Below are 26,781 nucleotides of genomic sequence, written 5' to 3'. Positions count from 1 at the left end.
AAAACGTACAGAGGCTGTCCAGCATGAGCTGTGGAGGCCATGGGGATGATTTATTCTGAGATATAGTGCTCAGTTTAGGAACAGCGCCAAATCAACAATGAGAGTCAGTTCAGTCGTCATATGCGACACCAGAAACAAATGTATGGCACAGTGCAAACAGGATTATTAAATGAGCATGAAATCAGCATATCGCACGAGTAACACAGGTCAATGAAATCCTGGAGTACAGTCGAACATGTGAGGAAAGAAAACCAGATGTTTTGGGGGGGTAACAGGTTTCTTTTTTACAGACATCATGATAAACTACGAGTGAAACAGTGTGGAACCCTGAAATCGTTTGCTTCTTGCTCTCCCTTTCTGACCTTTCTTGCTGGTTAGATTAATTCCCCTTTGTCTCGCTGGAGTTTGTCATCCAGCACATGCCAAGGGATCAGTAATTATTCACAGTGGATGGGTGCACCACTCTATCACGGTGACGGGGAGGCAGACTTTCTCCTTTCCCTAAAATCAACCTTTATGAAGTCTAAATAAAGTCTATCTCAGAGAAAATGTGACGTGTGCCCTGCAGTGTTTCTGATCCATTACATGACTCATTCATTCATTCCATAGAGGCTCGTGATATCAGTGAATCAGTGTAACATACAGGAAATAGGATTTAATGGCGAGCTGTAATTACATTGTAAGTAACAAGGTTATCTGTAATACGTCTCCAGATACAATTTAATAAAACATAATCCCGGTGATATTCTATGTTTGCTATATTGACAAATCTCAAGAAACGACCAACAGCAATAATGAATGTATAAGCAGAACCACAAATATAAATATTAATTAAATACTGCCAAAGCAGCCGAAGTCTTCCTCTGTGCCATAGACCTCCATTCTAACATTAGTGAGCTACACCACTGCACCGACATGTCCCTTTATTATCATGGACATGGGCACTGTAGTTTATCTTGAGTCACTGGCACATAAACGGCCCTGCTGCCATACATACACTGAAAATAGTCCCCATAAATTGCACTCTTGCACTATGTACTTGTTTGAGGAACGTTCAGTAATAACTACAATGCCCAGCTGTTTTAGGACAGCACCGAGACTTTTTTTTGATAAATTGCATGTATTTGTGGCCTGTTTCAAAGAAAAGGAATTAAAAAAAAAGCTTTTGTGGCTGAGAAACTGAAGAGGGAATTTAAATATTAAATATAAAGTCAGTTTGTTGTGTGGGAAAATATCCTTAACTGGTTATTACATGTAAACAGCGTGTGGTATTTCGATGGTCCTGCAGTGTTGGTAAAGGTTTGGGCACTGTGCACCTCCACATCAACATTCTCTATTCCTGATGTTGTTTTACCACCTATCAGCAAAAGTTACTTGAAAGATCAATGAGAATGTGCTCATCATGTAACACGCACTGTCCTGCACCTGATGTAGGAGTCCGTTTCAACAATATCCACATTGTATGGAAACAAAGCTTTCTTCATATTATCCCTCCAGATATAACCACTAGAGGTAATACGTATGTGTAAAAGTCTCATTCGTCCTAACAGACACGTTGGTGATTTGTTCCCATTTGTCCACAGATAATACTCAATCAAAACATGTGCGAGATACAAAACTGGTGGGGGAAAGTAACTGAAATAAATATCGTAGCACTAATTGTTATTCCACTGCAGGAAAACTCCATCTTGAGGATATTTGTCCTATCGCATGAAAAGGCAGAATGTTGATGTTGTTCACGACATTTTGGGAACCAGGATTTGCCCTCTTTCTATTTCTGGAATGCTGCCATTATTCATGAAGTCTTGTGTTTCTCTTCAGGGAGAAGTGAATGCACTGAGAAGTAGAAAGGTCCGGGCTCACTTCAAAGTGAATTGTTTGCATCATTTCATGTCAGTGGTCTGCTTCATTGAAAAGTATTTAAAAAAAACATGCAGTTGTTTAAAAGTAACTCAATCCCAGGATGATAGATGTGCTGTGGACAAACACTTTTTGGTTTTATTTTTACCTGAAGAGCCTCCAGAGGGACATGAAAGTATTAGCATTAATCAGGGTTACCATTATTTTCTACAGGACATTTTCACTGATGAACTAGCTGGTGTGATAGACAGCGGTAGCGCTATACACCAATGTGTTCCTCTCTGATTTTAAAGTTTGATTTTAAAACGGTGCAGCACATGGCTAAAACATATCTGTCAAATCATCTCTTACATGCTTAGGGATCATGGCATAAATCAAACACACCTGCAGATGTAGGCAAAACAAGTTAGCAAGGTTTTCCAGGATGCGTTGCAACTCTGATTCATGTCTGATCCATTATAATTGGGTAATTGGAACAAATTATTAAATCTGAGGATAATATGATGAAGATAATGAGGGCTGTTTTTTTGCGATTTGATGCTCATGAAGATGATGACATGATGATGATGTGATAATGATAATGATGACGATAGTGTCTGGTTTATCTGCACTTCCTGACACAGTGTCATGATGACCTCATGGTGGCTCAGTATTTACAGTTTTTGTTTTTTTGGCCCTTTTCATCACAGTGTGACATGATTTCCAGAGGATACCCTGGCCTGAATCAATCTCATTTCCCCATGTTTCACATTCACCTCCCTCATTAGCTGGATGATTCTCCTGCACCCCTCTCCCTGCTTGTGTCTGGCTGCAGAAAGCTGAGGGAAGTTGACTTGTAAGCACAACGTTGCCTGTTTGAACAAATCCACCTGCAAGGAAACAAAATAAACTGGTGCTCATTAAATACTCTTTGCTACTATAAAACTACTGCTGATGTGCCATCAAGCAAGTCCAAAATGTCTCCAGTGAAGCTATTAATAGGACATGTCTATATTAGGGAAGAGATGTGCACATATATTATCTGTAAATATCAGGATCAGCATGAATCCACCTCCCAAGTAGCGCTACTTGGACCAGCAAATACAGCTGTCCCAACATTCACACTTTAATGACGTGCTTTGCTGCAATGTAAAACTTTTCCAGTGGGAGGAAAAGTGTCTCCTGACATGTGAAAATGCTGCACTGCCGCTCTTTGTGAAATTCATAGGTATAGAGTGCATTGTTTAGAGCAGCAGCTTCAGAGTTATGAATGACTGGTTGGGGGAAAGAGGTGCTATATCATCAAGTATATGATATGTGCTGGGTTATTTCTGTCCTATATCGCTCGTCATTTAATTTGTGGTTTACTATGTAATAATCAACGCATAATGTAATCGGATTAATAAATAGGCAAGTGGCTCGTTTGTATAATTGTTGTGGAACAGTTTTACTGGTCTGTGAGAATGCAGGTAAACAGCCAGTGTTTGTGTATTCACACATCGTGTACTATACGCTTTCTTTACGACACACTGTATGTGACATGTATATCACATTCAAAGCATCTAGTATGAGCTTATGATAGATTTTATTCATAATATACTTCATGGTAACCTGGTTCTGTTGGACCTCCGCTGTGAACCCAGATGTCAACATGTGTGAGGGTGTCATATGAACGAAAAGAAAACAAGGCGGTACCCGCTGTTCTTCCCCTGTTCCCATCCGCATGCTCTGCACAATTACCCTCTCCCTTCTGTTGTTTTGCAGCCTGTGTTGATGTCTTCGGGACACACTCCAATGTACACCTCCGCCGTTTCCACACTGGTAAGAGCACAGCGACCCGAGCCTCTCCGTCACCCCGAAAGCTAACCGTATCATCATCATCATCATCAGTCTGATTTGTCCTATCCTCATTTCCTGTCTTTGGTGTCACTCAGAGCTCGGCTGTCTGATTGCAGACAGGCAGCTGCCTTGTTCAGTGCCATTGTATCGGTGCTGCCAGAGTATGAGGTCATCGGTTTTCCGATAACATCGGCGTGATCATATTCATTGTCATTCGATTTGTTTCTGCTTGTACTCGATGACTATTTCCGGGCCTGAATCACATGAACTGCGACTGACAAGTGTGATCTGCTTCCATCACATCATATCAGTGATTTCCTGTGTTATGTATTTACATTTCTGCTCCTACGTGAACACATCCAGCCTATGCTTTGTAGATCCTGTTTCAGTGCAAGGAAGTCTTAATCATTTTGTCGACAATGTTCTCCAGCATCTCAGGCTTGATTCTGCACAAACACAAAAGCTATCCTGAAACATGTAAATCAATGGAAAAGTAGCCAAGATGCATGCGAGACGTGAGTAGAGATGAAACCGATCCTTAATGCGCATCACTGTCAAAGCTTCAGCGGTGTGTCGAAGGCGTCGTGTAGCGTGAGGGTCAGATAAGACGGATAGATGTGATGTGTTTGCAGGACTGTAGGTGTCAGTGTTAGACTGTGCAGAGTGACTCCCATAACCTTGAAAAGACGGCTGTGCTGCGTTCCCAATAAAACAGTTTAACGATCAGACAGGTTGCATTAGCCTCGTGCGCCATGAATTGCTCCAAAGACTTCGTCTGTCTTGCGAGGCAGAAATATATTACACAATGGCAGGGGAAGTCACACCAAAGTGCCATTAGAAACAACAGGGAAAAGACCATTCATAACATCATTTATACTTATTTATAACACGAGTCAAATGCAGAACTTGATTGGATGTGTACTTAAATAGAGCAATTTTCAAAGCTAAAAGGCGGGATCTTTAGAAAGAGTGGATTATAAAAATCGGGCAAGTATTGAACAAGTATTTACTTTTTGAACTATTCATCATGTCTCGTCTTTGTCTGCTTGCCCTGACCTTAAACACACCATTTGCCATTTACCCTTTACCCGGGAGTGAGAACCGGCAGGTATACAGTGCTTACTGAAGACACCCACCGCCCAGTTTATGTTGCACTCTGTCTCCTCTCTGAAAAAGGATCACTTTCTCTCCTCCAAAACCACAGAATGTTCCCACACACAATACACTTTTCACACAAATCCTCTTCAGACAAAATAGTCAACCCCTCTAAGACAATTGTTTTCAGTGTAAGGATCCAATTACTGTTTTCTGTAGTGTTTGCCCAAGAGCTGCCCATCACACCCTCCGCTTTCTGCTCTGCACTTGTCTGGTTGGTATCTGGTTTCTATCTTCATTTTCTCCGTCCTCCTTACTTTTCTTTAATAAATGTTTAAATATGTCCCTGCAGCTTCGGTGTAATTACAGTGCAGCAGCAGCAGCAGCAGCTCAGGTCCTTTGGGAAGGAGAGGGGAGGGAGGAAGAGGAGGAAATATGCATGCAAGAGGAGGAGGAGAGAGCTGTTCACGCTGAATGGCAGAGTAAGACAGATAGAGGGGTCCTTGCAATTGGAAGGGTGAGAAAATTAGATAGGTGGACGGAGGGATATTATTTAACTAAATGAGAACGTCAGCTGACAGCTTGTCCTTCAGCGTGTCCTTACATAAGTGTGCGTTCCTGTGTGTGTGTGTGTGTGTGTGTGTGTGTATATTACACGCCTGTCGATCCATCTGTCTTGTAAAAAGAGAGATCGAGCGAGCTGTGAGAAATAAAATATGTGGATTTAAATAGGAATTCTACTCCTCTTTCTGTAACTAGTTGGGTTACCGCCATCATTTAGTAATCAATTTGAGGACTGAAAAATACGGCAAGCATTCGTGTAATTTCCCTTTCAAACGTATTGTCCTTTTGTTTACCCTCCTTGAAGTGTTTAGCTGTCCATGGTGCTGAAATCACTGTCACTGATTTCTGGTCCAGCTATAAGGCTCGAGGACTGTAATAACCGTCCTCATGAAGGTCTTAGATGGATTTTGCCTCCAAACATGAGATTTTGATGAGATGAACATTTTTCTTTTCAAATCAAAGCAGAATTGCAGTAATATGCATTTTTGAAGTTTATTTGTTTTCGACAAATCGCTCGAAAATATCTGCAAGATTTCTGATCCAGAAAACACAGGACACAAACTACAATAATCTGACTGACTGACTGTAAACATTCGGGCTCGCAGTCCTCCAGCCCCCCCCCCCCCCCCTGTCAGTTCCAAGTGCTCCCTACGACGAGTCGGGCCGGTTTGAGCAGCTCGTCCTTCTAAGTTCAGCCAACGTATATATATATATCCTTCCCCTCTCACATCACCAGCGTGGACATTATACAGAGAGACAGCTAAGTAATTGCCATCAAACTTTCCTGCTCGCTCCTCTTTCCCTGAGCAGTGGGGATGGGAGGGGTACAGTACAGTAGCGGCAGAAAAATATGAACTGCATTCTCGCTGAGCACAGCAGTAGCAGGGAGGCTCCGCTATCGCAGTCCACTGCCACGGCTGACGATCACTGGAGGGATCTGTTTTTTTTACTCTGGATTTGTGAAGACAGGACGATTGTGTCTCGGATAACAACGAGCCACGTCAGCGAGGAGTCTTTATAACTGGAGCCTTGGATTGGAGGATGTTATTGGGCTTCCTCAAACGAAGTCTCCCGCACCGACTCTGCAAGACGAGGACGCTAACAGGGCTGTGCTTTCTCTGTGATTTTGGATTTCAAATAGTTTGAAGGTGAAACGGCACACGTTAAGTTAAAATAGACTTTAAATTCAGGCGATCTGGACGCTCAGTGGTTTATATGATCAACCGTCATGGCAGGGCCTGGACCTGATGGCTCTCTTTGCGCCGATGCTTTTTTTTGGTATTGTTGAAAGCAGACACTTCTAGAGCACACTCAAACTCCTCTGGCCACACACTTGGTGGGTGGGTGTGTCATTTTGGGAGGTGAGCAGGGTTCGCTCCCAGTTTATCAACCACGATTCACATTTCGGCACCGAAGCAGAATGTTCATGTCTGTGTGGTACGCCAAAAAGATGGGCAGCCGGTTCCTCAACAATGTACGAAAAGCCAAGAGACGTCGACACCATCAGATGGTAGGCATGTTTCAAACATGTTCCCTCTATGACTGTACCTCATATCTGCGAAAGCTTATTGAAAACGCCAATTTTTCCTCGTAGCTCAGAGGAGGTGGTGCTTGAAGAGTATGTTTGATTATGTTATTAGTATTATTATTATTATTATGGTGCCAAGGCTTTGTTTTGTTTATCTGCACAGATAATATAGTCAAGGCTGTGGCTGCACTTAAGGCCCATGATGGATATTTTAATCACAGTGAGCCTCAGTAATCAAATCTGGTAATACTAATCAAATCCTGCTCTGGCTCGGGCTGCGTGATTGTTTGTGAGTCCTCCTCTGATGGTGTGAAGGTGCAGCTTCTTTCATTCCATATTCCAACCAACCGGGAGCTCAAGGTCTCCACCACCCGCACACATGCAACTATGCTACAACCTTTTTACTTTGGGATTTAATAAGAAGCCAATAAGTGAGCAATGTGCATGTGACATCCAAATGAATCTCATGGCACCAGCCATCTAACCTGACTCACATGTTACGAAACACTTCACACAAGTCTGGTCCTCTTATTTCTGTCTGTTGAGCAGCCTTGCAGAGTGAGGGTCAATCTGGAGTTATCTGTCTGTACCCAGATGAGCAGCACTTTGGATACACGTTTCTTTTAAAAGTGCAATACCCACAATGCTTGCCTGCTTAACTGTTGCTCTGAAATAAAACAACATCGTCTTTATTAAACACATGCCAATACATACAGTTTGACATTGCGTATGTTTCCATAGAGGTCCTTATCTTGCCGATTGCCCGGACGGCTTTTATATGTTACAGGCTTTGCAGCTTCTGCAAGGTGTGCAGGACACGCACCGTTTAAGCCTCTCTAATGCAACCTTAGGTTTGTATCCAGTGCCCGCTCACCCGTGACATCATCCCCTCTGATCACAGTGAAGTATTCTTCGCGCGCTTCATCTCAACAGGAACGGCAAAGACAGCAGCTGATGTTTTAAATATCCTTCGGCTTCACTAAACCTGGTGAATGTTATTATCGCTGAATGTTATTGTGTTATAATGTCAATCAGACTGAGAGCGACTAGAGGTGTGAGCACGCACAAAATGGGTCATGAGCCTCAGACAAACACACGCATGCATAGACAAGTAGAGAATGACTCGATCGCCTGAAAATCATGTGAATCTAAATAGAAAAAGGAATGAATTTAAACACACTGCTTCACTCTTTTTTCTTGCCACTGCTAAAACATTGATAGATGTTTATTTTATTCAAGAAATGTTGAAATCACACGTAGCACAAAACACACACAAAAAATCTGGAGATCAGTGTTAGAAGAAAAATACAAATCAATCAGTTGTACTCGTCTTTGATCATGCACTTTCTGGTACTCAGCGTGCTGCGTATAAATCCATCGAGAGGAAACGGTCTGATGGGTGTTGGTGCTGCCTGTACAGACATGGCAGAGGATGGGTTAGTTGAATAGGTGCTAAAATATAGGTTGGAAGGAGCAGCCAAACACTGTAAATCCTAACGACCGCCCCGTCGAACAACTCGACAGAGCCGAGGGAGGGAGAGAGGGCTCTGTCAAAATCCCTACAGGGGAACCGCCTGCACCGACCGGGCTTAGATTTCTGCTGGCTATACTCATTCTTTTTGTCGAGATAAGGATGAATTTGACGTAATGTTCGGCAGCACGGCCCGTTGGACACAAGCCACGCGGTGAAGTTCTGCACGTGGCACCGTTATAATCGAAAACAGTTAAAGCAGAGCTCTGGCCGGGGGAGAGTTTTATGTATTTTGCTCGTGTGGATGAGCATTTCCTCCTTATAATGGCAGCTATATTTAGTATCATTTAACTTGATTCATTGCAAGAAACAGGGATAGGCTGGAAGGAGGACATTGTAACCTTCGTGCAGGCAGGACTATTGCATTAGTTTCATCTAGGTGTACCTAATAAACTGGCAATCCAGTAATAATCCACGCAAAAACACAGTGAGCGTTTCCTCTTCGCGTTGACAACTTAAATCTCTTAGAGAGAGCAAAAAATAACTTCCCATTGCATCACATAACCCATTACCCGCACTGGGTAAGAATGCGAAAGAGTTTTTCCTAAAAGCTGAGAAACTGTGTTCAGTTTCGTCGTGTGTGTGTGTGTGTGTGTGTGTGTGTGTGTGTGTGTGTGTGTGTGTGTGTGTGTGTGTGTGTGTGTGTGTGCGTGTGCGTGTGTGTGTGTGTGTGCCAGAGCTGTCGGGTCAGTGAAGGTCAGCGGGCTGGTTTTATGCTGCTGTTTGCTGCTCGGTAAGCACTTCAGAGCGTCTCTTCTATGCTAATCAGGACAAGTGACAGAAATATAAACACAGGAGTTTAGATGGGGAGTCACACCGTGTCCTCCAAAGACTACACTGCACATAATAGTGTATTCACATCTGACAACACCAGATACCTTGATGATGATGATGAGAGTGAATCCATGAAAAGGAATGAGAATAAACGATAAAGAGATTAAGAGGAGAGGAATAAGAATAGTGTGCGGAGGTTAACTCTTCGCTGTAGATGAGCAAACCCAAACCACGTCGGTGCCAAAAAGAAATCCTGTCGTCTCGTTGACTTGCTGTCTTGAAACGTTTGTTTTGAAGCGACTGGTGGGCGTGAGGCAGACGACGATGTCCACAGTATTCACTAGATCGCCTAACGTGCCGTCATTCAACCAAGATAAACCAAAGATTTGGGGCGGGGAAAGCATGGGGTGGAGCATTAATTATTCCATCATCGGTGGATAATAATACATTTCTCCCGGGCAGTGCCCTCTGTCCTTTAGAGTGACAACCACAGTGGAATGAGAAAGGTGTTATCACAGCTGAGCGCTAAAACGGCCGTCAGTCTTGGCTGTGACCGGAGGTTTCATCCAGGAGCTGCCTCATCTTCCAGTTTCTGCCATTATTTCTGAATAACGCGTCTTCACTCTCTCTCTCTCTCTCTGCCTCCAGGGAAATACTCCTCCAGTGGTGGTGAACACTGACACACTCGATGGCTCCCCATATGTAAGGATTGTGTTTAATCTCCCATTTATTGTATTGTTATAGGCTCATTTTAACCGCCTTCGTATTCAGTCCTTGTTATCAGTAGTTCCACTGCTTTTCCAGCATCCAGGTGTAGCTCTGTGTGCATTGTTTTAATCTGAATAATAAAAGTAATTAATTGTACCTCATTTTTAATTAAAATGAAGTTTCTCTGTTTGATATACGTCAGACTGAACAGAAGCATCACTTAATTAGATTCACCGTTCTTTAAACGATGCCTGTTCTCTAATGAGAGCAGTGAGATGAACATATTGTCGTGAATTGTGAGGGATTAGAGAACGGAGGCTTCTCAAAGAAAAGCCTCCGTGCTCACAGACCAGTGTTTTTGCACCACTACGGCACGAAGGCGAGTTGTTTTCTAGGCCAGACACCAAGAATCTGAAGTTCTTTAAATGCCCTCTTCCTCTGGGGCTTCCTTAATTCTGGAGGTAAAGCTGATGTGTAGCGGAGTTGTTCAGCCAGAAGGCGAATTAGACTAAAAGAGGGGAGCGGTGCCATTTTCAACCAGGTACCGCTTTGGTGGAGGAGCAGAACAATGCTGGATCAAATTTAGTGGACAGAACTTCTGTTTGAGAGATGCTATAATTAGATTTTGGTGCTGATGAAGCTGCATTCAGGACCACACCACACACACCATTAACTAACATCCTTTTCTGACAGGTGAATGGGACAGAAGGGGAAATTGAATACGAGGAGATCACACTGGAGAGAGTGAGTCTGAGAAAATACCTTTTAAACTTGATTTTAGACATATTTATATGTACAATGGACTCTCCAATCTCTACAGCCACAGTCAAATGCCCCTGATGTGAATAACAATGTGTGTGTTTGTTTGCTACTGCAGGGTAACTCCGGTCTTGGCTTCAGCATAGCAGGAGGAACAGACAACCCTCACGTGGGCGACGACCCCAGCATCTTCATCACCAAAATCATACCTGGAGGAGCCGCGGCTCAGGACGGGCGGCTGAGGTAAGAACCCACTCAAAGCCGGCCTTCGTGTTCCCACATTCCACAAACATAAAATCCAACAATCAAAAAAAGCCCAGGGGCCCACCAGGGCCGACTCGGGTTTCCAGATGAAAGAAATGCTGCTCTACTGCCCCCGTTTACCTGGCCTTTTCTTTTGAATTCACTCATTCAGACAGCCAGTCACTCTTCTACCAGCAAACACACTTAGAGAAACAGCCAAAGTGGAACCCCACCTCTTCGTTTTGAGTCTAAAAAGTATTGTACCGCAGAACTACAGCCTATTGGCTGTCCAGCCCGCTCACCATCAGAGTTACATCAGAGAAGACCTGCCTGTTTAATTCAAGATCTAAATATAATAAAACTATATAAAACTAATATCTTCTACTTTTATAGGTCCATCAACAATTTCTCTTACTTTTACTGTTTGTATTTGGGATAGGAATTGTAAAATACCTTTTAAAATCAACAGTCTTGCACATTTATACGCAACATTTATGTTAAAAAAGAGATCCTGTTTTAAAGGACATGACATGGGATGGTACGGAAATGGCAATAAACAGCAACTGCAATAAATAAGTAAGTACGGCGACATCCTGCTCGTCCTCTTTACAGCTGACCTATAAACGTCCATCTGGAATGACTTCAGAGTGTTGAGCAGGCCTGGAGAGGACGCTTACATTTGCCTGAACGCAATGTTATTTTTTTTTCTTGGCCTTTACGGTCTGCTATTAACAACAGATGCCAACTGTCTTGAGGGAAATACGTGAATTATAACTACGTCTGGTGTATCTCAAATATGGAATCCCTTGACAATCTTATGTAAACTGCAATTTGTGGGTGTATAATTCATCTTTCCGGTGGTTTGAAGTCTCAATTTGATGATTCAAACACAAAAAAAACATTATTTCCGTCTTCCACATTAAGAGACTCGGTGGCTGCTGTGATTTATTTGAATAACCTTTGAAAGAACTCTGTGAGGTTAATGGAAGTGTGGTTTGATAGTGCGGGTTTGGATAATTTTATGCAGTATGTACATAAATTGTTCTTTATGTACACACTGTTTGAGTACATAAAGGTTGTATGTAAATCCCTACGAGCATCGAGAAACAGGGAACCTAACAAGGATGCTCTGTGGTGGAGTTGCACGAGGATTGCCAGCATTAAAAAAAAATGTGTTAGTGTACGACATTTACATATAATATTGTCTGACAAACAATATGCAGATCAGACTTTTCAGTGTAGAATCCTTAAGTGAGGCTTAAGAGTTGTTCAATTAATGTATTTCACATAGTGTGCTCAATCGGGAAAGTTGAGGAAATATGTGAAGAGTCATCATTTTATCAGGAAAGTCATGTCGTGATGGAGTCTCGACACGACACGGGTGATGGCGGAGGTGAAGGGTGGAGAACAACGGCGGAAAATGTGGGTGGATGTGATGCGGAGCAGGACTTTTGATGGGCTCGGTGGTGAGCGGGGTGGAGAAGGGCACTCAGATGACAGCTGAGCGCAGCAGAGATAGGAACGGTTTAAAAGTTTGACAGCAACGAGGGGATTGGATTGGTAAGAAAGCGGGAGAAGGGTGAGGGAGGGAGAGAGAGAGAGAGAGAGAATGTAAATAAATAGAGCAAGCATGAAGATGAACTTTCGCTGAGCTTCATTTGTTAAACCTCTTGCAGCCCTCAAGAGTTATTTCAGTCTTACAAAATTGTACACCCTATAATTTCCATGGCTGTAAAAATCAATTTTCAACACATGAATGGAACTGTGATAAGTAGAGTTTTTACGCCCTTGGAGGAAGAAGAGTGTACGTCTGAAAATAGCCATTTCATCAAAATCCTCTTGCTTGAAGATCAGCTTCTCTTCCGCACGCAGGGCTGTCACTTGCTCTCCATGTATATATCAACTCCTCATCACTTTCAGGAACAGCTAACGCAAAGAGAGCGAAACCGCGGCTAACCTCTGTGCTACGTCATGCAGAAGGGTTTCTTCCTTGGAGAATTGGGGGGGGAAAGGCCAGTTGTCTGTGGTGAAACTGGATCCCCAACACAGCTAATACCTGTAGATGAGATGACATCAAAACAAAAATAATTCTGTATTTTGTCTCTTCCTCTCTCTCTCTCTTAGTGTGAATGACTGCATCCTATTTGTGAATGATGTCGACGTGAGGGAAGTGACGCACAGCCAAGCTGTGGAGGCCCTTAAGGAGGCAGGTGCTATCGTCCGCCTCTACGTTCTCCGCAGAAAACCAGCAGCAGAGAAAGTCACTGAAATCAAACTCATCAAAGGGCCTAAAGGTAATGCGGAAGTGTGGACCGGTGTACAGCATCAACGCCTTTGTGCGGGCTGAAAAGATGCTTTATACCCAGCTAAGCTGTGCCCCCTGGATTTAGCAAATCTGCTCGGTTAACCCATACCTCCTTTTGCTCACTCTCCTTGCCTCTCTCTCTCTCTCTCTCTCTCTCTCTCTCTCCCCCTTTTCTCAGGATTAGGTTTCAGCATTGCTGGAGGGGTGGGAAACCAGCATATACCAGGAGATAACAGTATCTATGTCACCAAGATCATTGAAGGCGGAGCGGCTCATAAAGACTGCCGTCTGCAGATCGGGGACAAGATCTTAGCGGTTGGTCATTCGTACGGACTGACTACTAGAGATACATGCCCACACATAGTACACACGTCACGAAAGCATCAGAGTCTCACCACACACACACACACACACTTGTGTGTACAAGCAGCATTGACGTATCAAGAGGCGAGATAAATTACAGCTGTAATTTCCGTGGCCTGAACTTGCTTTTATTAATGTGTTAATATGTGTGTAGGAAGGGATTTAAATGTTTAACTGGAGTGTTGCCACAATGAGTCTCGAGCAGCGTTGCTGCCACCTGCTGGAGAACAGAGAGACCGTAGCGTAGCGGCCGATGGAGAGCTCAACACCAGCAGCTTCAAAATGGTGCTGGGCTTCTCTGCTAAATGGTGCCTGAGCCAAATGCTTTACCTCTAAATGGGATTTGGCAACACGCTTCTGCTCATTATGAATCCGTTTAAAAATACATTTAAATGTAGGTCTGTCAGTTTCAGCTTATTGTAAAAAGAGCATAAGAAATGAAGAATCGACTCAAGAAATCTTAGTCGACGAAGACCAAAATTAGCTGACTAATCCATTAAGAGGGTGCAGCCCGAATAAAATGCTGAAATTTTGAAACAATTATGAGATCTAGATCAAAATGTCAATCTAAATTTGATCTGTTGGTGTTCATACATCAATGTACTGAGCCAGTTCTCAGTTGGTGATCCTGATTGTGTTTTGGCTTGTCGTGAACAACCAGGTGAACAATGTGTGTCTGGAGGACGTGATGCACGAGGATGCGGTGGGGGCTCTGAAGAACACAGCCGAGGTGGTGTACCTCAGGGTGGCCAAGCCCAACAACCTGTTCCTGACCAACTCCTACAACCCTCCTGACCTCACCAGCAGTAAGCCGCTCTCTGTGTGAATATCTACACTGTGTGTGGCAAAGGCCAATAATCACACCGGTCGACGTTGCCACCAAATGTCCTGCCTTTGAATTGATGTGTTTCTAAGAAAGTACACTTTCAAAGCTGAGGTGTACAGATTCAAGTTTGTTTTTTTTCTCACAAAAACACAATAAATGTCCATGACTTGATTAAATAAACCCGTATATTAAATTAATCTGAGCATATAATACTCTTTGTGCAATAAGCTTTCATGAGATGATTACAGAGCATTTCTCAAACTACAAAATATCACATTCCACGTGTTTATCTGGTTGAAAAGCCATATATATCATACCTCTTTGGACTTTGTGTGTATTTTCCCAGCATATTCCCATATGGACACTGAACTCAGCCACCCCAGCTATCTCGGGTCAGATTACCCACAAGCCCTCACTCCCACCTCACCCAGTCGGTTTTCTCCCGTTCTGCATGGCATGATGGGAGACGATGACATCCCCAGGTGAGCAATGATTCTTCAGCTAAACCTGTACTGTATACCGATGTATTACTGGCAGTAGGATTAGCTGTGCTAGTGGTAGTAGCAATGTTTACATTGACTTTCCTCTCTCCTCCGCCTCTCTTCCAGGGAGCCTCGCAGAGTTTTGATCCACCGAGGCTCCACTGGTCTGGGATTCAACATTGTTGGCGGAGAGGACGGAGAGGGTATCTTTATCTCTTTCATCCTGGCGGGGGGGCCAGCTGACCTCAGCGGAGAGCTGCACAAGGGCGATCAGATCCTCAGTGTAAAGACTTTTATCCTCCTAAAGTAGTCACACCTTAAATGCATTCTCAGTTGCACCCAGTGGTATTTTTAGCCGTGGTTGTTAACAGTCATGCTGTGTGTGTGTGTGTGTGTGTCAGGTGAATGGCGTGGACCTGCGTATGGCCACACACGAACAAGCAGCTGCAGCACTGAAGAACGCTGGCCAGACAGTGACCATCATCGCTCAGTACAGACCCGACGGTAAAGCCGCAACTGTCGTGCATAACAAAGACATCTCTTTAAAGTCAATCAGTCCCGAATGGTGTCTCACAAAACACTTTTAACTTAAAAGGATCAATTAGAAATTCAACTGGTATGACATCAATACTGAGCTGTGTGTACATCAATCCTGAGTGTAGGTCAAAAGGTCTTTATGCGTTTGTGTCTCTCTGTTTCAGAGTACAGCCGTTTTGAGGCTAAGATCCATGACTTGAGGGAACAGCTGATGAACAGCAGTATGGGCTCTGGGACCACGACGCTAAGGAGCAACCCGAAGAGGGGCTTCTACATCAGGTCTGGCACAGTCCCATGCCAATGAATCTAAATGAACCTGCCAGCCAGCATTATGTTAAGGATGTTTCGCCAAAACAAATGTCAGCGATATGTTTCGTTAAGAGTAACCAGCAATCTCACACCAGCTAGCTTACAATCAAAACAGCTGTTCTACGAACCAGAGGACTTCGGAGTTCGATCCCCGGTGGAAGTGTCCTTGGGCCGGACATTGAACCCTAAATAGCTCCCGAAGGCTGTGCCATCGGAGTGTGAACGTGCATTAGTTTAGACCCTGATGGGCAGGTGGCACCTTGCATGGCAGCCTTTGCCATCAGTGTATGAATGTAGTGTTAAAGCGCTTTGAGTGGTCGGAACACGATAAATGTGCTATCCAAATACAATGTGCTATCCATTCACCATTTATACTTGACATGAATGGATTGCTGTGCACTTACAAAACTGAATCTTCTGTGGCATCGTTATATATTTAGTCATAATTTGAGCAAAGCCCTCCAGTCATCCACTAAGGTGCTCTTATGATGCCAACTGTCGTTTTTTAAATTATGAAGTAACTGCAAATCTTTTACAGAGCTGCAATGTTTCGAAAGTGAAAATATGAGTCATGACCGCCGGAGGGAATTTGATCATTAGAAAGAAATGATTAACTGTAGCCACTGCAGACAATTCTCAGCAATGAGCCATAACCAAGTCAAGCACAAGTCAGAGAGGCTCCGAAGTTGCGTGAGTGTAAAGCCACAACAGAAAAATAACATAACATAACGTAAATTAACATAATATAAAACTAGGACTGGGCGATATGGAGAAAGATTAAATATTACAATGTATTTGACCAAATACCTCGATATTGAGACGATATTGAAGGGTTAAATATTGGTGCTTTTACAATTTATTTCCACAGTGAGATTTATGTCAAACAATCATCAGTAATGTGGACATAATGACTAAGTGGTATTATGTCCACTTAGTCATTAAGAGACTAAGTGGACAGCTACAAAAAGGCTAGTATGTTCAGCAAATTACATCACTTTACTGTACTGCAGCCTTTAAAACCAGGAAAAGACAACATTTATGCTATGTTAAGATATTACAATATCCAAAATCTAAGACGATATCGAGTCTCATATTGCGATATCGATCTAAAATCGATGTATTGCCCAGTCCTATGATATAGTAATCATATATCAGAGCTAAACTGCTATGTTACACAGTAAAGACTGAGGACTCCATGTACAACAGTACGACTCTGTGGCTTTATGTCTATTTTGCATTGTGTAAGACATTCACTGCCCACACTAGATTTACTGAAAAATACTAGTAAAATACCATTGCATTTCTGTTAAATTCAATTTACACAAAACAAATTCCTGAATCCAGTAAATAAATTTATTCCACCACTTCACACCATGCGCTGTGGTTAAGAACGCCCGATCTTCACATACAAAGAAAAGACATCATCGTGTGCCAAATGATACGTTGTTTAAGTACAATTGCTGCAGAGAAGGCTGCGTCATTCCATGCACAGCTTAACTTGTGCAGAGTTGTGTAAATACAGTGAGATAAACAATATGAGGAGCGTACCACATGTTTCAGCACCATGAACAGCGACACCAACCAACCAGCGACAGAGTACAGGATATAAAGTCCATGAAAACAATGCCATAAGGAGAGATTAATGCACAGAAATCATGTTAATAACAATCAACACAATCTCTGCAACAGTTCAAACCAAAAAAAAAGCCTGCCGCAGTTAGCAAACATCCAAGTAAAAGGAAAGTGACAGGACAATTAAAATAATAACGTCACTGAGTTCTCCTGTTGCCATGTTGTCATAGTCACTCCAAAAACTTACGCCGTCCACGAGACCCTGCCATGTCCGTCCTGCTTCTTCTTCTTCTTCTGTGACACAAACTCCTTCTCATTTGTATTCTTTCAATCAAACACGAGCAGATAATGTCGATAATGGTGTCTCGTGTTTGCGGTCGGATTAAAACCGTAGTCGGACATTAAACTACCTGACATTCTCCTGAATGGCTGAATGACAGAAGCACCCATTACAGGTATTCTGTGCAAAACAAGTTATTTGGATAAAGGATGGACATATAAACTACTAGAAGTAGGTGAACTTCTAAGCAACAGATCAGGAGACTTGCTGGTAGCGTCAGGGATGTGGAAAGTAACAAAAACATGATTTATGGAGAGCATGAGCACTCATTCTCTCTTTTAAAACGTGTTTAAATTCAAAATGGCGTGGGATTTCTTCCTTGCTCAGCGACTGCAGTCATGCACAGAAGCACAGCGCTCAGTGGTACCATGTGGTGGCCTGAAGTATTATTGCAATACATATGGAGCATGATGCTCCCATGTCAGTAGACCGCAGAGGGTTTCTTTCATCATTTAAAAAAGCTGAAACATGTTCCTTTGGGTTTTCTCCATTTTATCAGCGAAAGTGCAGAAACGTGGTTTTCTATAAAAGGTTAATTCAGGTAAACTGCTCCGTGCATCCAGATGAACATCCGTAATTATGCATTTGCCTTAACAAAATGGCCTTTTGTATTTGGATTTCCCTCTAAAACACTTTCGAAAGCAATTTACGGGCCAAATGTATTTTAAAACAGCGTGATCAACTAAATGTTGTTATTATGAATCCACTTAAGCAAAATGTAAGAAGACTATTCCTAATTTTGGTGTTCAAGTGGTTGAATATAATTCAGAAGTGTTTTATGTCGTGACTGATTGGAGTTCTTCCTTCCCTCAGGGCTCTTTTTGACTATGACAAGACTGCGGACTGTGGCTTCCTCAGTCAGGCGCTGGGCTTCAGGTTTGGGGATGTGCTGCATGTGTTGGACTGCGGAGATGAGGAGTGGTGGCAAGCCCGTAAGGTCAGCCCCCAGAACGAAGTCGAGGAGGTCGGCTTCATCCCAAGCAAGCACAGGTCAGACTTTTCCCTGTGAGTGAGTGTGGGAGGTCTGACTTATCTTTCATTGTGCATCAACAATTACAAAAACACTTTTCTCACTTGATTGTTCCGTCTCCAAAAATGAAATGAATGAATTGTTCTTCCTCCTCGTCTCTGCAGGGTGGAAAGAAAAGAGTGGTCTCGTGTTAACACCAAAGAGAGGGTAAGTTAATTCACCAGCTGTTAGAATAACTAGTGGCTGGTTCTCTCAAGCTCTCTCCCAGTGTGTGAATCTCTGCTGTGCTTTCTGTTGCAGGACCAAGGTCGAGACAGCTTGACTCTGGGTAATTAGTGTGAAGCATAATTGTACTGTTTATTGACACTGCAAGCTACGATTTGCCACTGTAGTAATGGGCAGCAACACAGACACACAATTTGCTGATGGATACAAAAAAAATAAATCCCTATTTTATTTTACATACACTTTATGCCAATACCTGCAGCTACAGAGTCCCTTCCCTGCCTTTGCCCTGCTGTTTGGCACATCTGTAATCTCCAAATGCCCCACCACCAATTTGTGGGCATTACACACACTGTCAAATATCAACACAAGCAGTTTTTACTCACATTTTCGTAGTCCAAAGAACACCTCACCTCCAACAGAGTCACGTGTTTACTGTTAATTGTCAATAACGACGTCTGATATTAGCCGTGACAGTTGAAATTGCATCCCACTCACGACAAACAGACACACACATGCAGACTCACGAGCCTAACGTCATTATACTGGCAACAAAGAAATGTGCCTGAATGCTTCTATGTTCTGTCACCAGGGAGAGATAAAACCTCACAAAGTTATGAGACCATCACTCAAGTGGAAGGTAAGGTCATACAAAAGTCCATTATTTAAGACTTTTATATGAGATTCCATATCGGTTTGTGTATCCTCTTTCTGAATGCTTCTACTCACAATCTTCTCTCTTTCCCTTCTTGCTAAGTTCATTACGCGAGGCCCATCATCATACTGGGTCCTGTGAAAGACAGGATAAATGACGACCTGCTGTCTGAGTTCCCTGATAAGTTTGGATCTTGTGTCCCACGTAAGTAATTACACTGTCAGTCATGGAGACTGATCTGTTGCTTTCGTGTTTTTTTTTTGTTTTCATGTCGGTGCTGCCACCTGCAGCCACTCTCGGGTGTATGTGCTGCTTTTTATTGTTTCTTTCGTCCCCCGACAGACACCACACGGCCCAAGAGGGAGTACGAGGTGGATGGACGGGACTATCACTTTGTGTCGTCACGAGAACAGATGGAGAAGGACATCCAGAGCCATCGGTTCATCGAGGCGGGCCAGTACAACAGTCACCTGTACGGCACCAGTGTCCAGAGTGTCCGGGAGGTGGCTGAGCAGGTGCGCAGCAACATGTTGTACCAGGAAAAAAGGAATCAATGGCAATAAAAAATAAAAAAATATTGCCAATCCCTTTTAACAACCTGGGTTAATTACTTATTTATTAGAATTATATGGCACATGAATATCAAGATAAGATGAATTTATGACGTGATCGAAAGTATTTTTGATTCTAATAGTGAAAAAGAAAGTTTTAGCAAAGAGGCACAACCTCTCATGACTTTTTGCCCAATTTACTGGCAATTTAAAAGACATGACTACAATAACAGTATTTATTCACCCTTATAATTTCTTTCCCTGCATGTGTGCACAAGCAGCAGGGGAAACACTGCATCCTGGACGTATCGGCCAACGCTGTGCGCAGACTACAAGCAGCTCAGCTTCATCCAATCGCCATCTTTGTCCGGCCCAAGTCACTGGAAAATGTCCTGTATGTACTTCAAAAAAGGCCTTCTACATTTTGCAATGCTTGCTGAACAGACATTAAATATGTTGCACATCATGAAAATATGTGTTGGAATGAAGATTGTGTGTGTGTGTGTGTGTGTGTGTGTGTGATGTTAACAGAGAGATCAACACTCGACTGACAGAGGAGCAGGCCAGGAAAGGAATGGACCGAGCCCTCAAACTAGAACAAGACTTCCTGGAGTGTTTCTCTGGTAAGCGTGAAGAATTTGTGTCTACATGACATGATGTACACACAAAGAGGATGTGTACATACTGAACATGGGATTTCTCTTTTGGCAAACTGCTATAATGTTGTGGATATTGGTTTGGATTATGGCAGCGTCAGATGGTAAAATGAGCTACTACACCCGTGTTTGCACTCCGCTGTACGCTCATCTATTTGATGTGGAGTGGTTATCAAAAACAATCCTCCATTTCACGATTGTAAGATTTTTGAAACTATAGGTTCTAGGGGTGGGAATCACCAGAGGTCCCGCGATACGATATTATCACGATACTTAGGTCACGATACGATATTATCATGATACTGCGATATTCTGAGTATTGCGATGACATATTTTGCAATTTATTACTTTTTTCAACTTCAAATTATGTCCCCAAAGGAAAACTGTGTCAACATGTTTTATCTAATAAGACAAAGTTTTCAGTCTGTTCATCTCACTTCAATCATTTTTATTGCAGCACAATAGGATTGTCAAGCAGACAGACTGACCAACAATGTCATAAATGTTGCATGAACCTGACAAACTGAACTGTTTGTATCACTACATCGTCCAACTTAACTAAATGCAAACGTGTGGACTCAGTATGTGAACTATAACTTATATAAGTAGGATATTAGAGTTATATAAGTCAGTATAACTTGTGATGCGTGGACGTCGAGGGCAGAGAGACAGTAATGCGCTGCACTCTCCCCATGAGCCTGGCTACTGTTGGCAGATTTAACCCCGTTGTGAGGCCAGATGTCTCTATCTTTGTTTTGACCAACTTCCTACCAATCACGCTGACCCGGGACCTTTGCTGACCTCACCAAAAAATAACTCAGCACCATCTAGTGGACTGAAAAAGTAATTGATTTGATTTTTCTAAAAATAGTTTAAATAATAAAAGATCGATACTTGGCGTCCGTATATCGATACAATATCGCCACGCAAAATATCGCGATACTATGCTGTATCGATTTTTCCCCCACCCCTAATAGGTTCTCCATATTTTTGGTTTATTGCTGGCGCACTTCAGAGGATGATAATATGTGCACTTCCCGTCATAATTTTTTTTTCTCTTATTTTAATTAATCTTAAGCACGACGGCCCCGAATTTGGGGGCTCTGGGGGGGAGGGGGGCTCATAAGTAGCGTCCAGAAATTGCTAATTTTGATAGCCAGAAGTGTACATTTCAAGTGTATATTTCATTTACCGGACGTATGGGCAACACGATCATAGAAGTCACTTTTTACACACTCCAAACACAACTATATACTACTCATATAAGCATCTAGAAAATGTGTGATAAAAGGACGAAATCCTGGCCAGAAATCTGCGTTATGTGTGCTTTAAATCCATATTTGCACCACTTAGCTCGGAGCTAGCGGGCTAATCCGTACATCGATTAGCATTAGCATGCGACACAGAAATCATAACTAGCTTCGTTTTTTCTCTCCGTTGAACCAGTAGAAAGCTGTGAGTGGTCAAGGGTACCATGGTGCTGGTCTTCAGCCGAAAAAATCCTTGGTTTTTTGTGACGTTTTATGAAATATTAGAACAAAAACATCGAAAATAATATTGAATCATATTGAATAATATGAGTGATAAAAAAAGTGAAATATATAGTTATATAGTATATAAAACTACAATGTAAGAGCTGCAACAGCTGATTCGAAAATGATGACCTGGCGTGACCTCTCTGTACTAAAGCCTCTTATTCTTCACTTTATCCCACTTTAACCTTTATTCGGCAACTACTGATCAGTTGTGCAATGATTTGGGAGAGTTTTTAGGGGGCTGCTGCATTATTTCAAAAACACAATATCAATGAAAGTGCTTTTTTTTCAGGCGAACCTGAATATTTTCAATTTGAGCTTTGTAATGTCTTCATTTACTATATTAACCAGAAACATATACACAATATTACCCACTGAACAATCTCCCCCGTGTTGTGATCTGATTATAGCCTCAAAAATTATTAAAATAGACCTTTTAGTTACAGAACTGTGGTCTCCTTAGTATGGGTATGCTATTTTCGAGCAGAGGCCTACAAATAGGGCTGGTGTTTAAGAACAAATGCCAATGATAAAGAAGCCTCCTCTACAAAGATGAACTTCATTTTTCCATGTTCCTGGCAGAGCTGAATGCGTCAAACAAGAGAATGAACGCCTTCTGGGAGGACTCGGGGCATTTTAACATTTAAGGGACACATATAGGGCAAATCACAGCGGGCGACAGAATATGGATGTTACATTTCCACACAAATCCGGCGCTGACTTCAATTTAATTCGTCAAATCGTGAGCAGCTATCATATGTGACATTTTCGAAAATGTACAAGACTGAATAAATATGTGGGACACATTGTAGAAATACATGCATAATGGAAATATGTCTGTTGTTCACACAATATCTACAATGAGATGTATGATCATAGAGATGTATTCATAATTGATTATTCCTCTCATTGTCTGGCAAACACATCTGATAAACATCCTTTCTTTTCTTTTGTCCCTCTCTTTCTTTCCCTCCTAATGACTCCATCTTCCCCCTCTTCCTGCTGTCTCTCTTTCCTCATGTTTTTCTCCACCCCTCATTGTTCTCTCTCCTTCCCGCACACATCCTTTGTCCTGCTGCAGCTGTCGTGGAAGGGGACAGCTTTGAAGAGGTTTATCACAAAGTAAAGACAGTGATCGAGGAGCAATCAGGGCCTTACATCTGGATCCCCACCCGGGAGAGGCTGTGATGCTGCACCCGTCCGAACCACCCTCTTTCTCACAACCACCGACCCGACAACACCCTTCACCCTCATGGCCAAGCCAGCCTCGCCTGCCTGTTTGTCCTCCAGCAAAGTCAGTGCTTAGGCAATCACTGAGAATGACACAGAGAGACAAATGCATATTAAGACAAACACAGAGACAAACACAGGAAGCGACACAGCGAGGCAAGGAACGACACCAAAAAAAGAGACTCTGAGACAGACGTGAACACAGCGATGTGTAAATAGACTGCAAGAGACTGAGAGAAAAGACTTAGTCAGTGGTCCACTTTAATGGGGCAGGCCATGTTCACACTCAGCATTAAAATGCATCTTGGCCACAAGTGGACAACTCCAAATACAGCTGTGACTGCACCCAAAAACTGGGGACACAGTTGATTTAGCGTTGTCGGAAAAAAAAAACTTAGTGTGTAATGTGTGTTTTTCTCTGTTTAGATGCTGTTTCCCAACAGATAAAAGCAAATGTGAAGCGAAATCCAATCACAAGCGATTACTTGAGAGATTTCAGATGCATTCTGATGCCATGTGTGAACTGCAGTCCATCTGGATCTCAACACTGTCTGGACACGAGACATTAGGTCTGAACACGGCTTGAAAGAGACTAGAGGGTGACCCAGCAGGGACGGACCCCGAGGTAGTATTAAGACCACCTCAACCTCTCACGCCCCCATTGAACACCTCCGGGCGCCTATGTCTGAGATGGAGGCGCCCAAATAGACTCTGGCCCCTCTTTTTATATCACCTCCTGGCTTCCTGTCCTCCTCCTCCTGTCAGCTCTGCCTTGTTTCAGGACAGGAAAGGGGGAAGACTGAGAACGGGGCGCCCAGATCCTGCTGAGTCCCTCTTGATGAGGTCGTCTTTTCTCTGCAAAGTGTCCCTTTTTCTTGTGAATCTCCTCTTGGTTCTGGGCGTGAACTCAGAATAACAACTCAGTGACCAAGACTGACGTTTGCTCAATCACCCATGTTGAATATTGCGAGGCATTATTTAAAGGCAGTTCAAATAATTATGACAAAAAAAGACTACTCATATGCTGAATTTGTGCATGCATCCTCAAAGACAATGGCGAGAGGAGACAAAAACTTTGGAAAAATCTGACTTTAAAAAACAGAAAGAAAAAAATTATGAAAAAAGAAAGTAAGTAAGTGGGGTGTGTTCTCCTTCTCCACCTCCTTATTGTGGAGGAGTTTTTTTAGCATGTCTCGTGAAGGAAGAACAGAAGAGCGTCGCAGTCATGAGATATGTTCATGAGAGGCCAAACCTGAGCGCAGTAGATGCTCTAACATACGTTGAGCCTCTTGCTCTCTGACGCACACACACTCACACACTCTCACACCCATCCACACATGCACGCACACACACACACACACTCGTAGAGTTGTAACCTCAGCTGTAACCTAGCACACTCCTCTACGGGGCGACTGGCTGTTCTGACCTGCTAGTCAGAATCCAGGATGAATGTTATCTCTCTAGGCACAAGCAGCAGAGCTGTTAGCTTCATCACACCACAGCCGACTCACTGATCACTCTTCCAAAAGAATCCCTCAGCCGCAGACGTACACACCGTTGCCAGTGGCCGCAGTAAAAGCCATGGCGTGTGTGTGTGTATCTGTGTGTGTGTTTGTGTGTGTGTGTGTGTATGCGCATGGGTCTCTGTGTGATCTGTGAGTGGAAACTCCTCTTTGTGGGCGGAATAGGTCTTCTTTTACTCTCTTCCACTTTTTCTCTGCTTCTTTCTCCCTCTTGTGTCCACACAAATTAAAGCTAAGTTATGTCTAACAAATAAATGGCCTATATATATATATATATATATAAATATATATAAATATGAATATAAATATATATCTTTTTTATGACAATTTCTAACGGGACTAAGTCTGTAAAAATCAACATCTCCAAACGATATTCCATTGGTTCCTTTGGGTGATATTGCAGTTTGGTTGTTGAGTTTACTCACATTCCCATTTTATTGTTGTAAAACGCAGCAAAAATCCACACAGAAATAACTGAACCGTTCAATGTAAAGCGGACCGCACACTAGAACAGACACGTGTTCTCGTGTGCGTGGAAAACGAATTGAAACATGTACAATGCAGCTGTGTGTGACTGCGTGCGCGTGCATACGTGTGTTTGCTGCTTGTGTGTGTGTGTGCGGGCGACAAGAAAACGTGTATAAATTATAAATGATACTATATGAGAATATCTATCCTTTATAACATCCACAGGTATAATACATGAATGGGTGATGTGCGCATGTGTGTGTGTGTGTGTGTGCCAGAGCGTGAGAGTGAGACGCACATGAAGATGTAGTGCAACACTGCTATGATGTTATGCAACTAAGATGGTTTTACGCGTGTCTAAGATTTAAACAGTATTTATGAAGTTTGCACTGACGGCATTATATGCCACAGGTATCAGCAAGAAAACGAGGACTCAAAGGTTTTATGAGCATGTGTTTGTATTTTACTTATAATTTGTTCTGAATTATAAGAGTGAAGGTGGAAGTATTGATGGAAGTGACCATTCATATTCATTGTTTGTTCATTTCTGCTCACTTGCTTCTCTCAGCTCAAGGTGGAACAGCCGAGGCTCGTGAATGACAAGTTTTGGTTTATGATTTATTATTTATTTATATCTGTCACAGGTTCCCTCTCAAGTCTGTGTATTTTCTGTATTTCTTTTCCCTCCACATTGAGAGAGCGATTGGGTCTCGGCCAGCAATGCTGTAAATACAAAAGAGATGTTGGAGTGCTGTGTGGCTTTAGATTGAGCCGGGCACACTGCAGAATTGATGCGAGTACAGGATCCATCAGAGCCACAGCCGAGTTTAACTGCTCAAACACAGAAACCACATCTGCACACAAACACACACACACACACACACACACACACGCGTGCACACACAATGATATCAGTACATCCATTTACATTTACACATTGAGAGAATCACAGAAACAACAACACCTGACAACACATCCATGAATGAAATAATGTTTTCAATTTCTTTTTTTGAGGGTTCAATGTATTTCTTATAATATCTCTCTCAGCCATCCGTATCATAGTGTGATATTCCTTATAAAATATATGAATTTTTACAGAAAAGACTGATTACGAAGTTACAACAAAGTCAACTGATGCAGAAAAATATATTTAACGATGACAATATCAAGCAAAATAAAATGTTCCAGTTCAGTGACGCGCTTGTTGTAAATTAGCTATAAAATAATAAAATTAATTTAAAAATGCTTTCTGAAAATGGACTCTGCAGCCTTGTTTTTTTGTTGTTTTTTTTGTCTGGGTTGATGATTTGGTATCCCACAGTTCCACAGGTGAAGGCTGCAAGAAAGCAACAGT

At 42.5% G+C, this 26,781-nt stretch overlaps 1 protein-coding gene across 1 annotated transcript in view; it reads left to right on the top strand.

Annotated features, from left to right (window-relative positions):
- dlg4a (discs, large homolog 4a) overlaps positions 1-23,743 on the top strand; it is a gene marked incomplete at its 5' end in the record, with an annotated part of 34,430 nt that extends 10,687 nt beyond the window's left edge. Inside the window, 20 exons of the mRNA XM_079283700.1 lie at positions 3,604-3,660; positions 9,819-9,872; positions 10,572-10,622; positions 10,756-10,880; positions 13,005-13,174; positions 13,364-13,500; positions 14,210-14,354; positions 14,721-14,856; positions 14,983-15,139; positions 15,258-15,360; positions 15,558-15,672; positions 18,428-18,619; positions 18,749-18,791; positions 18,885-18,912; positions 19,402-19,449; positions 19,567-19,668; positions 19,807-19,979; positions 20,300-20,409; positions 20,547-20,638; positions 23,288-23,743. Coding sequence (XP_079139826.1) covers positions 3,604-3,660; positions 9,819-9,872; positions 10,572-10,622; positions 10,756-10,880; positions 13,005-13,174; positions 13,364-13,500; positions 14,210-14,354; positions 14,721-14,856; positions 14,983-15,139; positions 15,258-15,360; positions 15,558-15,672; positions 18,428-18,619; positions 18,749-18,791; positions 18,885-18,912; positions 19,402-19,449; positions 19,567-19,668; positions 19,807-19,979; positions 20,300-20,409; positions 20,547-20,638; positions 23,288-23,394 — 2,145 coding nt within the window. The 3' untranslated portion in view covers positions 23,395-23,743. The remainder of the gene's footprint in view (positions 1-3,603; positions 3,661-9,818; positions 9,873-10,571; positions 10,623-10,755; positions 10,881-13,004; positions 13,175-13,363; positions 13,501-14,209; positions 14,355-14,720; positions 14,857-14,982; positions 15,140-15,257; positions 15,361-15,557; positions 15,673-18,427; positions 18,620-18,748; positions 18,792-18,884; positions 18,913-19,401; positions 19,450-19,566; positions 19,669-19,806; positions 19,980-20,299; positions 20,410-20,546; positions 20,639-23,287) is intronic.
- Between the last annotated feature and the right edge of the window lie 3,038 nt (positions 23,744-26,781).

This window comes from Melanostigma gelatinosum (assembly GCF_949748355.1).
Source record: "Melanostigma gelatinosum genome assembly, chromosome: 14".
NCBI lineage: Eukaryota > Metazoa > Chordata > Actinopteri > Perciformes > Zoarcidae > Melanostigma > Melanostigma gelatinosum.
This window is presented reverse-complemented; position numbering and strand designations above follow the sequence as displayed.